This window comes from Cydia fagiglandana, chromosome 7, assembly GCF_963556715.1.
Source record: "Cydia fagiglandana chromosome 7, ilCydFagi1.1, whole genome shotgun sequence".
In the NCBI taxonomy this organism is placed as follows: domain Eukaryota; kingdom Metazoa; phylum Arthropoda; class Insecta; order Lepidoptera; family Tortricidae; genus Cydia; species Cydia fagiglandana.
In genome coordinates, this window is record NC_085938.1 from 15,915,473 (window position 1) to 15,929,104 (window position 13,632).

The 13,632-nt window shown below is 36.1% G+C and overlaps 1 protein-coding gene across 1 annotated transcript in view; it reads right to left on the reverse strand.

Moving 5' to 3' along the window:
- Positions 1-338: 338 nt before the first annotated feature.
- LOC134666235 (vitamin K-dependent protein C) overlaps positions 339-13,632 on the reverse strand; it is a 44,221-nt gene continuing 30,927 nt past the window's right edge. Inside the window, exons 11-12 of the mRNA XM_063523387.1 lie at positions 12,930-13,088; positions 339-458 (exon numbers count right to left, since the gene is read on the reverse strand). Coding sequence (XP_063379457.1) covers positions 339-458; positions 12,930-13,088 — 279 coding nt within the window. The remainder of the gene's footprint in view (positions 459-12,929; positions 13,089-13,632) is intronic.

Here is a 13,632-nt window from a genome sequence, read left to right on the forward strand (position 1 = left end):
AATGATTTTTTTTTACACATGTTTTTTTCTTTTAAAGTGATAATCCTAATAACCCAAACGTTGATGGATTTAAAAAAAAAGGATATGGTCCAGTCAACTGTAAAAATATAGGTTTAGCCAACTTATTCATAAATATGTCCCATAGTTCTTACTTCGCTGACATAAGCGCTATGGGACATATTTTTGAGATGATCTGTGCACCCATATTTTAACATTTGACTATACACTTTTAAGTGAAAATGCCCAGTTATAATACTGAATCTCGGGTCACATTACAATGTTTTCTTAATAAGTCACGTGACTCACGTGTGAACACACGGGTCACGGGCGGTCACCGGTCAATCATCGAAATATTTATTGTCCATAACGTTGTTGATCCACGCGACGTACCCGGCAGTGCGCGTGTAGATGCCGTACTTGCCCCGTTTGCCGCAGCCGTCGCCGAAGCTTGTGATCCCCTGGAACACGAAATTACCCATAAATAAAGGGTCAGCCAAAGGACATGGATATAACAGTGCTTTGATTAAAAGGTCGCGTATATTGGAATGCGCAGGTCAAACTCAGGCCTGTGGGTCTCATTTATTATTAATTCGATATTTCAGATAAATATTATGTATAGAATTGTTAGTTTGGCTTATGGCTACGTTAGTTACTTAATTATTACATTATTTATTTGTATTTAACTCGACGTAAAATTTCAGGAAGGTACAATAGGGTGGATTGTACTGTCATCTATGGCCTAGAGTATACTGTTGTGACTGCCCCGCATCCGGCAAAACACAGGCTGTAATCGTCACCTTAGAAAGTTAGGTACGACAAGATCTTACACTAGCCCTGAGCCTGGCATTTAGTTCGGCACAATGACTCCGCATTCAATATCCTACCATGGAAAATGGATGTAGACATACTATTGGTAATTGGAGCCTGATAGCATTTTGAAAAAGATCGTTTGTTGATATAGCAGAAACATAACAATCACCACTTACTTAGCTGCTCGAACAAACAATGCGGGCTGAGTACAATTCAGTTCATTTAGTAAATATGTATATTTGGAAAGTTGGTGGACATAAAGATACCTTAATTGTCTTCGTGGTCTCGGGGTTTTCGCTCCATTACAAACTAAATGTGGTATAGATTTACTTGTTTTAAACTAAATAGGTATAATTATTTAATGTTATTCTTATTTGTCGTTTATTTAAAAAATCTTAAGCTGTAATCAAATTTTGACCTCATTTACATTAAATCGAATCAATTTGTTTTAATTTTTAATTACATGTATGACAACAGCGCCGTTTCCCATTCATTCTACTTTTTAAACTAACGCTGATTTTGTAACTGAAATGTCAGGGATTACACAAGTAATCGACACGATAGGTATAGGTATTATTTACTGTTTCTGACATTGAAATAAATCCTTGAAAATGATTAAAGGAGCTGTCTGTTATAAGTTACCAAGTTAAGTGTTAGTGTTAAGTTACCGACTTCGCTGGTGACCGAAGAGCTGGCAGCTTTCTCGCACAACGTATTAGCATCGCAATACAGCGGAGAAATAGAAATCTGTCAGCGTCCTCGGCATCATGCCAAAGGGGCCCAATTTCTTAGATATATTTTGATTTTATTTAGTATTCGTTTTTAGTTTTATTTTATTGATAAGTTTTTTTTATGTACATACCTGAAATAGAAAATTATACTTGAAAAGTCACCTAAAAATATATTAATTGGTGAAAATTAAATTAAGTATAATGGTTAGTGTTGGTGGTTTCAATTTATTATGCCGCACGCTACTTACTAATGTAGACAACCATTTCTGATTTGAAAATCACTTAAGGTTTTGATGCAGCTTCACGGTTGTGACTTTTTACTTTTTTTTACTTTTGTTTATTATACATATACATGGAAAACCGTAATTCAGGTTAATGTTTTTCAAGCATTCTAATTTTTTATCTCAAATATCGGTCACATGGTTAATAAAAGCGAAAGCTGTCTTTTTTATTTCCGAATTTCCTTGACGCCATTTATATATCACCCTGTAAAGCGTTCTTACCGGAATTAAAACTTGGGCACTTCGTTGGCAGCGTCACAAGTTTCAGATTGACAAACACCCTGTTTTCGCATTTCCTTTTAACAATCTCCGTAAATTTTAACCGTAACGTGACGAGTTAAGGATGATCACGATCAGATATCTCGGATGTTTAATGGCTCCTCTACACGATGGGCCAACGCCGGCCACTCCAAGGGACGCAGCCATGCGGTAGAATGAGATGGCAATATCACTTGCTCCCTCTAATGCATAAATACGATATTTCATATTGTTAAAAGAAGTCAAAAATCTTTAGTCGGTACAAAATTCAACTTTTATTACATCAAGGTGAGATGTGTCTTTTATATTTTGATATCAAGGAAAAAATCTCGCTACTCCACTCTGAACACAAGAAGAAATAAGAAGGAAAACGGATATGGAAATGTAAAAAATCTCTTACGGTAAAGTTCGAGTCACGGCCAAGATAATGGATTTTCCCATTTTTCCTTTAGTACAAATTTAGCACTTAAAGGTTACACGTTAGAAAATATTTGTTCAGCTAGTGCTTATGTGGCAGAGTTACTGGCGTTACCCGCTAAGGTAGTTTCGCGGCTAAGCCGAGGAATTATGGCCAAACTTATTTTCCGTCGCCCCGGTTTATCTTGAAAGCACCGGATGCATTTATTACTCTTTAAATAACGGTTAACCGTACTAGTGTGTTAATAAAGCTTAGAAAAAAAATTAAAAGTGGAAAAAATCACTGTCTCGGCGAGGCTCTCTTGTTACCGTTTGCAGAATTAATGCTTAATACAAAATTATTTTTTTCGTAGTTCTTTTTTATTTTTATTTACAATTTGTTGAACCATATAATTCAATAAGCAAATTGAATATATAGTAAGTAAGTAAGTAAGTAAATCTTTATTGCAAACCATGGTATTACATAGATGTTACAAATTATGTTAAGTTGCACATGGACCCCGGTGGGGTGTAGCAATTTTTCTTATAACTAGCTTACACATAATTATACAAACTAAACTTAACTACTTTCATAATGAAAGCACTAGGTAGGTACTTTTAATTTGTGAATCTAAACAATTAAAGGTTATTCTGTAGAAAATTAATTAATTGTCTTCCATAAACTCTTTAACAGTATAATAGGTTTTCTTTATCAAATGTGTCTTGAGTTTAGTTATGAATACGTTTTTGCTTTCTATGTTTTTCATATCGGAGGGTAATTTGTTGTAAATTTGTATGGCTTGGTAATATGGACCTTTTTTGTATATGTCTAGGACTGGTTCCGGAGAGACAATTTTATCTTGTCTACGTGCACTTTTGCTGAATTCAAATATATCGATATTGTTTCTGACGAAGGTAGCAATTTCCAGAATGTACAAAGAAGGTAGAGTCAATATGTTTAGGGTCAAAAAGTGTTGTTTGCAGTGCAGTGCAGTGCAAAAACTGTGGGATGTTTACTAGTATTCTAATGCATTTCTTTTGGAGAATGAATAAATCATTTGAGTCTGTACTATTTCCCCATAACAATAAGCCATAGCGAAGCCAGGCCTCAGCGTATGCGTGATAGACAGATAAAGCACATGCCATGTCTGTGTTGGATTTAAGTATGCTCAAGGCGAAGAGGAAAGAAGATAATTTTGAGCTTATTTTAGCAACGTGTCTTTTCCAGTTGAGATGTGAGTCTAATGTCAATCCTAATAGATTAAATTCTGTCACTTCTTCTATGTTCAGGTCTAGTGAGAGGGTTGTCAAATCTGTAGGTCGTTTTTGGTAAGGTCTAAATTGGATTATCTTGGTTTTGTTGGTATTTAGTAGTAAGTTGTGGTCCTGTAGCCATTCGGAGATATCATTGAAGGTTTTGTTTATATGAGAGTAGTCGCTGGAATTATTGTCATGGTTGAAAAGACAAGAGATATCGTCGGCGAATAAGATACACTTGTGATTGGATATTTTCGGGAGATCATTAATATATATTAAAAACAGGACACATCCTAGCACGCTACCCTGGGGGATTGAGTTGTTAATTGTTTTCCATTTGGATTGGTAATTTTGTATTTGTCCCGAGTCTGTGTGATGAAGTTCAATTTGTACATATTGTTGCCTATTTTCCAGGTATGATTGTAGCCAAGTGTGAGCATATCCGCGAATCCCAATATCATGTAATTTGTGTAGTAGGATGGAATGAGAAACCCTATCGTAGGCTTTGGACATGTCCAATAACAGGCCTATAGCGTACTTTTTGTTTTTTAGACATTCCAGGACAGCTTGGACGTAATTATACACGGCTAGGGTGGTTGAGCGTTTATGGCGGAAACCGAATTGATTCTCATGTAGTAAATTGTATTCTTCTAGGAACTCGTATATTTGGTCGGCCATGAGTTTTTCGTATATTTTTGATATTGTCGGTAGGAGAGCTATTGGTCTATAGTCCGTTGGGTCGTGTTGTTTACCTCCTTTCTTGCGAATAGGCTTGATAACGGCGATTTTTAACTTTTCAGGAAAGTAACATTTTTCAAAAGATTGATTGATTAATAGAGTGATGGGTCTTGTTAGTTCGTGTTTACAGTCTTTTATTAGAATTGGTGGAATTCCGTCGAATCCGCTGGTAAGCTTATTTGGTAGGTTTTGAATGGTTTTAAGTACTTCTGTTTCGGTGACAGGCTGTAGGAACATGGAGTTAACGGTGGGATCGGGACTCGGGCGGCCACGTGGGGATCGTGGGGCATCTGTCCCATTAATATCGTGTTGTTGTTGGCCTATGGACGCAAAATATTCATTGAAGATGTTGGCTATATTCTGGGGGCACTTTGTTTTAGTATCTTTATATTCTATCTCTATGTTTTTGTGTTGTTTGCTTGTGTTTTTCCCGGTAATTTGTTTGACAACTTGCCACATTGTTTTTGTTTTGTTGGTAGAATTATTCATATTTATAACGTAGTTCATTTTTTTGGATTTATTTATGCACTTGTAGAGAGTCTTAGAATAGATTTTGTAATGGTCTTTTAATACTTTGTTATTTGTTTGGTTTATTAAAATTTTTAACTGCCTTTTGTGGTAGCATGACTTTTTGAGACCTTTTGTTATCCAAGGTTTGCTTTTATTTTTTTTAACCTTAGAGTATTTTAAGGGCATGAATTTGTCAAGTAGTGTCTGTAAATGATAGTGGAAAATGTTGTAGTTAGCGTTAACCAGAATATTTTCCCATTCCATTGTCTCTAATGCCGCCTTAAATTTCGCAATGTTTTTCGGTTTAAGATTCCTTTTTAAAGTGTAGGTGTTTTTTTCGGAAAGATCATTTAGTTTGAACTTGTAAATAAGGCTTTTATGATCGGAGAGCCCTTGGTCTTCTACGTATACAATAAAGTTCTTGTAATTTGTGAATGTTAAGTCGATACATGTTGCTGTTGTATTTGTTTCTCTAGTTGGTACATCGATTATTTGATAAAGGTTAAGTTCGAGCATATTATTTGTCAGCTTTTGGTAGTGTGTTGAGTTTTTAAATTTATTAAGATTGAAATCGCCGGTTATAATAATATGCTTGTGACTTTTTGATTTTAACTTACATAATATTTTATCTAATGTTTCAAAAAATATATCTATACTACGGTCAGGTCTATACAATGTTATTAATAATATTTCAGGCAATATTTCTACACTACAACACTCTATAACGCCCTCTATAGACAGTTCCGCAATGTCAGGTCTCTCTTTGTATTGAATATCAGCAGCAAGCAGCATTGATGATTGATTTCTCTGAGCAGTATTGATGTGCCTCCTCCTTGATGATCGCTGCGACAATAACAAGCGGCGAGGGTGTATCCAGGTATGTTAATTAAGTTCTTGTGTTCCTCTTTAATCCAAGTCTCTGTAAGGCAAACAACTTGGTAGCGTTTCTCGATTAAAATACTTTCCACGATATGGGTTTTCGATTTCAAACTTTGAATGTTTTGTGTAAATATAAAAAAGTCATTTCCGAAAGGGATGATTACTAGCGTCGTTTACTTGTTTTCCTGGTATATCTTTGTGTTTTTGTGTGACCAATATAGATGTATTTTGGTTAATCAATTGCTTTGCTTGAGGGCTCTGACTATGTGTTGCATTCTTGTTGTTGCTTGGGCTCATATTCTTTACCATTTATATTTTGTTATAAATTTTATTCGCACAGCAGTGTAAGTATATTATATTTTGTTATAAATTTTATTCGCACAGTAGTGTAAGTGAAGCAAGTCCTTAGAAGGTTAAATATCATAGCCAAATAGGGATTATTAATTCCACTTTTGGCGACCTTATCGCAAGAATTGAGATAGGTACTAGTTTTAACAGTTTTGAATTATTCACGGTTAGTTTCACTAGACTTATGCAAATTGTAAATGCATCGAAATATCACGAGCTCGAAAACAATACAAAAGGTAATCACAGTCCATATCCCGGTCAATAGGGGAGGCCGAGGTGAGTTGTGACAGAGGAGAGTTGTGACATCGTTGATTTTATGGAATCTATTAACTAAAAACAAGGTCGCAATAGAGCGCGTTTGTTAGTTCAAGTTACGAGCTAACAAACGCACACTGTTGCGAGCACGCTAACAGTCATTAGATTCCAAAAAATCGACAATGTCACAACTCTACGTCAAAACTCACCTCGGTCTCTCAGCTATAAGTCTAGGTTACTAGTTTTTACAAAAGCGACTCGACTGTCATCTGACCCTTCAAACCCAATTCCAAAATTCATTGACCCAGTGTACGAAGTTACGAACCCGCGACCTCCATTTTAGAAGCAGCACGCTTTGGTATATAAATTTACATAGGCCTCATAGGTATCTGAAACTTTGTTAAACTTTCCCCTAATCTAATAAGCTTTGTAAGCTGTTTATGTGGAAGACAACATGTGAATTTCACCGTAGCCATTAGGAGTAATTTAAATATGTTAACTATTAAGCTAAAGCTAAGAAGGATGGTTTCATTTAAACATAAACAAAGGTTAAATATGCTACTGCTGCCAGTATCGAAGTAGTAATATATTCATAAGACTGCAATAATAAAGTATCAAAACGGGGCCAACAATTACATTTTTAATTAATTTTTGTCGGTTGGCATCGCAGCGACTTCTTCAATCAGAAATGTACTCGCAAAGCTTAAAGTATCGAGCTTGCCAAGCTGACGCTGGGATTTTTAATTTATTTTTAGGGTTCCGTACATCAAAAGGAAAAAATGGAACCCTTATAGGATCACTCGTGTGAGTCGTGCGTCTGTTTGTCTGTCCGTCTGTCACAGCCTATTTTCTTGGAAACTGCTAGACCAAATTAAGTTGAAATTTGGACAAACAAATGAATTTCAAACACTCACTTTATGGGTCACTTTTGGGGGGTTAATGAGAAAGTAAAAAAAAATGTTCTTCGAACTAAATCGTGTTACATATCGAATTAAAGAGCTCATTTTCTACCTAACCCTTATACACTATACCTAAGAACTTATGTAAAAAGTAATGAAATAATCGCATTTGTATTTGTATTTGTATTTGTATTTGTATTTTGAGAATTTCAAATATATTTTTTTATTTTTTTGGCAAATTTCTTAAATACGAGTAACTTGTATCCTGTTTATTTTTAAACTGATAGTGACTGAAGTTACTCGTATTTAAGAAATTTGCCAAAAAAATTATCATAACAACTTACGACAAATGTAATACACCACCATGCGTATTCTTAGGGCCGATAGAGACGGATTGCAATTTGTATGGGAAAAGCACGTCTGTATCGGCCCTTACTTGTTGACCTTATTCTGCTGACAATGGGCCCGATTCGGATTTTTAAATAGACATCTATTAGATATCTTTTAGACATCACCAAGATACGATAACGATATGTTTAAGATCTAACCTGTCAAATTTGACATTTGCGCGATTCTGGAGATACTTTTGAACGATTTCCACAGGATATGACTTAGAGATCCAATTCACATCTAATATGTACATATCTTACTCTGTCTAACGTAAAAGTGACATTGGTTGCCCGAATTGCGCTGCAAAAGAGAACTAGTTGATATCTAAACTATAACGTATCTAGAATGGATCTACTACGTGTCGTCTCTTGTGAATATCTTGAAGTTCGAATACGGCAGAATGTTATTACGCAAATCAATTATGGTGGAATTCAATGTAAACTACATTGAATTTGTTTGCCGTAATTTTTCTCCCCGCATAAAGCACGTCAAATGTCGTAGGATTTTGTTGTCATGGAAAAGCAATATTGCTATTTACCCAACTTATTACGTTTTCTTTCCGATATGGGTATTTTTTTTAGAAAATAAGTTTGCTGTTTGCAATAAATAATATATACCTATATATAAAAAGTTATTTTGTAAGGCATTGTAATATTTTAAGCTATCTGTAAAACATAAGTAAGTACTAAAATAACGAGAGCAAAAGCGCGCGGTGGTTGTAAATTTCGCAGACAATTTGGAAGATGGCCACAAAAACCCAGCGGTTTTTCTCCAAGACGTGATAATTATATTTCACGATGAGTATTTTGCTAAGATATTATCTTAAAATAAATTTCCTAACCGCTTTAAAAAGGTTATTTTCTGGATTTAAATGAGGTTTTATTTATAACTATATTATACAAGTAATAAGTGGTATGGGCACGTTACTGGCTTCACCCCGATAAAAGCGGAAATTAATTGCTGTTAAATTGGTAGCGGGAGCGGGGAAGTGGGGATTTTTGTCAATCATTATGCTATTAAAAACCTTTTGGTTATGAATATTTAATAGTGGCAAGGTTTCGCTGCGCCCCAATAATGTACAATTTTTGATTACTTCTACTACCAGTGACTACTAGGTATCAAAGAGTTATTTGTGGTAGAGAAAGATATAAAGTCTAAGAAACATTCGTAAGTATCCCTGCATAGCCCCGTATAATATATGGCTACGGCCTACGGCCGGCTACGGCCCGTAATTTGAGATACGGAACCCGATGCTTAGTGTTCCGTACCTCAAAAAAGGGATTCCTTATAGGGCTTATGGGGCATGTCTGTCCGTCTGCCAATTTGCTCCGAAACTACCTGTAGTTTCAAGAGTGTCGATCCTGACCGATTGAGTTGAAATTCGGTAGGTACACATAAATCACATAATATATGTCGGTGACCCGAAAATGGACTAGTAACGTTAATAAATTATGGCGGCTATTTCTTGGGGCAATTTTTTATCATTGTAAGGTAGAGCTTTTGATGGTACAGTCAGCATCAGATATACCTGAGCGGGTAAGGTGTCCAAGAAAACATATACACTTCAATCGTCACAAAAATAAGGACATTAAGTTGTCATTTTAGCATAGGCTTTCAGTTCGTCACATATATCTTAACTTCTGAGTTTTTCTTTAACACATACACCCTTATTTAATCACAATGACAATAACGGTTAGAAGCTCAGTGGTAACTAAGCACTCAAATTCAAGCTGCTGTCATTAATACCTACACGCACTGCCAATCACGTACGTCAGCAGCCAGGGTGCCACTAGTTGCTAAGCAGTTGTTATTTCAATGGTAACTAAGCATCAACATTTTATCTGTTTAACTTTAAAAAAAATACTGTAGCAGCTACGAATTTACACCTCCTTTCTTAAAGAAGTATTTTAAGTCAAGTGTCAAACTTAGACAATAAATAAGTAGGTTTTACGAGAATGATAGGTTTTTTATTTTAACTATCATAGGCGGCTGTTCTTCCAAATCGTAGAGCATATTATATGTTAATACAGTAGAGTCCGGTTATAACGACACTCAAAGGACCGCTGATATTACGTCGTACTAACCGGACGTCGTACAAAACGAGCCGCCAATTTTAATATATTTTTTAATCAAAATAATTACATCATTTTGTATTTATTAATACTTATGCGACTATAAAACATTTCTTTTAAAATATATATTTACGTTAATATTACGACACCTTGTCTTAAATGGAGAGACTTGTGTGTTTAGAAGAAGCCACTTTTCATCAAGGTACGCGTACTCACTGGTCATCCGCAAATTACTCGAATCCCGTAAAATAAAAAGTCGTAATTCTTGGGGATCTAATCAAGATGACGTTGTTTTATCACATAGTTCCTGTGGCCACCTCCTGTGTCCATCGACAGATCAGCTCGAAGGTACCTACCAAAATATTGCATTGTCACCCAACTTACATAATTATATCTTATTTATCTTATTTTTTTATTATGTGTGTGAAGTTTAAGCTCAGTGGAATAATGGGAATTGTTTTATTTAGTTTGCAAGATTACGAAAAGTCGCATGACTATCTATTTCATCTTGCTCCCTATATGCAAAAGGGGGAGGAGAGTTGGGTGCGCGGGACGGAGTAAGCTTCTTACCAACAATTTATTTGTAAAAACTACGTCGCTCGTCGTTGTAACCGGACTTGACGTACGGATTTTGAGTCAATTTCCGTCGTTAAAAGCGATCGGTCGTTATAAGCGGAGTCGTTATAAACGGTTGTGCTTTCATAGTAGCTTGTACTAAAACCAAACAAGTGCCTATACTTACGTCGCTATATGCGGTTGGTTGTTATATGCGGAGTCGTACTAACCGGACTCTACTATTCATTTAGCCCGCTTATTGTACTAAAATATACTATATAGTACTAAAATACGATGCTCCGAATCGATCAAAGAACGAAGGAGAAAATAATAGAATTGAAACTTAACACGTTCTCTGTCCCAATCTGACATGTAAACCTTATGGCTTTGTAATAGAGGCTAGCCGTTAAAACCATCACTGCCATGCATATACACCTTCGTAATATGCTAACTGTTGACCATAGGAATGACGAATTTTGTTTTTACAACTTAGCAGAGAGGATAGAGTATACGGAGTTATATACAGTATGTATCAGAACGAAAGGCCAAGAAAGAGACCCATAACATTAATGTTTAAGTCATACTGAGCAACTTTTACTATGGGACCAACCCCGAAACCCCGGAAAAAAATTACTCTCCCATAGAAAATTTCAACATCAGACCAGCAAAATGTATGAAACTTCCAAGTATTTTTCCGCGTTTTCGGAGTTAGTCCCATTGTAAAAGTTGTTCAGTATGACCTAAACATTAATGGGTCTCTTTCTTGGCCTTTCGTTCAAACTAACGTTCGTACTAACAATAAGTTCGAATATATAGAGTATGTTGATACATACAACCACCACACACGTACCACCACATACGTATAACCAGTATAACCTAGCAGTAAACATCAAATGTCATTCCGCACAGGAGTAATCTAAGGAACGCTTACTGCGGGTTCAAACCTACAACGTCCTGTTAGAAAGTCGTACATACTCTACATGTGACATATCTTCAAAAAACATATAAACGTATGTTGATACATACAACCACCACACACGTACCACCACATACGTATAACCAGTATAACCTAGCAGTAAACATCAAATGTCATTCCGCACAGGAGTAATCTAAGGAACGCTTACTGCGGGTTCAAACCTACAACGTCCTGTTAGAAAGTCGTACATACTCTACATGTGACATATCTTCAAAAAACATATAAACGTATGCGAAATTAATATAAAACCACAAATTAAGTAATAATAGAAATGAAACCCAAAAAAAAAGCTGTAATCTCTAGGTGCATCCGACTGAGATTTGAACCCGCGTGCTCTGCTTTGAAAAGCAAACGCCTTAGTAACAAGACCACAACGTGCGTTGACAATTGGTTCTAAATTCGGCTTCAGTTAGCTTTCGCTATGTGTCACTCATTCGTTTTGATGATTCTATTCAATAAAAGAAATAGTTTGCAGTAAGCTGACTGACAGGCCTTTGTCAATGGTTGAAGGGCAAAACGTGAGATAGATGTATGTGACTGTACTGCTTTCGATGATTGTCAAAACGCTTTACCTGAAATTAGCATAGCTATGATTCATTCAATATACGACCATACAGGTATGCTTTAAACGTCTATTTTTCCATATTGTTCAGATATATTTGACACGTTGACCGCTTAGATACCAATGGTTTTTTGACAGCTAAGGTATCAATGATTTGTTATAAGTGTAGAAATTAATGAATAGCGACTGTTAAGATATTTGTGACATGTTGAGCGCTCACAAGTAAATGCTACCATGACAGTCAACAACTTTTTGACAGTTTAAACGTTTACCTCTTTTTGAGCACCTGGAGTGTATAGCGACTTCTGCTGCTGACTGTATAAGATGAAAATTGAAATTATGCAAAATTACGCACGATTTTCTTATACTTTCGATGCTGTGCCATCCAAATTGCCGACATACCGTGTTGCCTGTGATCGCGTACAGCTAGTTCGATTTACCTGTTTCTTATCTTCTACACCTGTCTATGGGCCCGATTCGGATTTTGAAATAGACATCTATTAGATATCACCAAGATACGATAACGATATGTTTAAGATCTAACCTGTCAAATTTGACATTTGTGCGATTCTGGAGATACTCTTGAACGATTTCCACAGGATATGCCTTAGAGATCCAATTCACTTCTAATAGATATCTTACTCTATCTAACGTAAAAGTGACATGGTTGCCCGAATTGCACTGCAAAAGAGAACTAGTTGATATCTAAACTATAACGTATCTAGAATGGATCTAGTACGTGTCGTCTCTTGTGAATATCTTGAAGTTCGAATACGACAGCATAGGAGTACTAATATAGTCCACGAACTCACCTGCATGGTCTAATAAAATATGGTCTTCTCTTCCCAGAGTGACACAAGCCTACGTCACAATAACATGGCCGCTATATATAGCGCTATCGCATATTATCATATAGCGCTGTCGCGCGATGACGTAGGCTTGTGTCAGTCACGTGACCACGAAAAGACGGGAAGAGAGTACCAGGCGGAGTATATTATTATACCATGCTCACCTGTAAGTAATAGCGCGCGTCTTGTCCCCTACACAGCAGCGGGCCGCCCGAGTCGCCGGCGCAGGAGTCACGGCGCCCGCGCCCCGCGCACACCATGTTGTCCGTGATCGCGTACTGCCAGTAGGAGCGCCGGCACACGCCTTGCTGGATTGTCGACACCTGCCAATGGAAATACTTACACCCAAGGCCATGGAAACAACGTTGTTTTCTTTAATGTCTCATGTATCTATCTTTGTTGTATAAGGTACTTGCACCTAATAAGGCCCAGTTTTAAAGCTTGCTCAATTTCAAAATTTCATACTTTTATAAGTGTAAATGAGTTTAAATTTCTCGCCCATGTTTGGTTAGTACCATAGACAAAATTGCAAGTTCATATCAAAAATGAAAAAAATAAAAAATTAAATTAAAAGTGGGCCTTATTAGGCGCAAGTACTTTATTTGTATCCTAAAATTTGCATTGAGCAACCCCAAAATATTACAAATTCCCGCTACATATCAAAATATCGTAAAATATTGTCGAAAAGATTAAAAAAGTTAGGACAAAGATGATAGTTGGAGACAGTCTTTTCAAAAGGGATTATTTCTCTATGGACAAAAATCCTCTTCTCTATCATAGCATTTGAGTAATTTACTATTCAAATGTTCTATTATTAATTTTACCATACTATTGTTTTCAAATCGTCAATGAATAATATAAAATTTA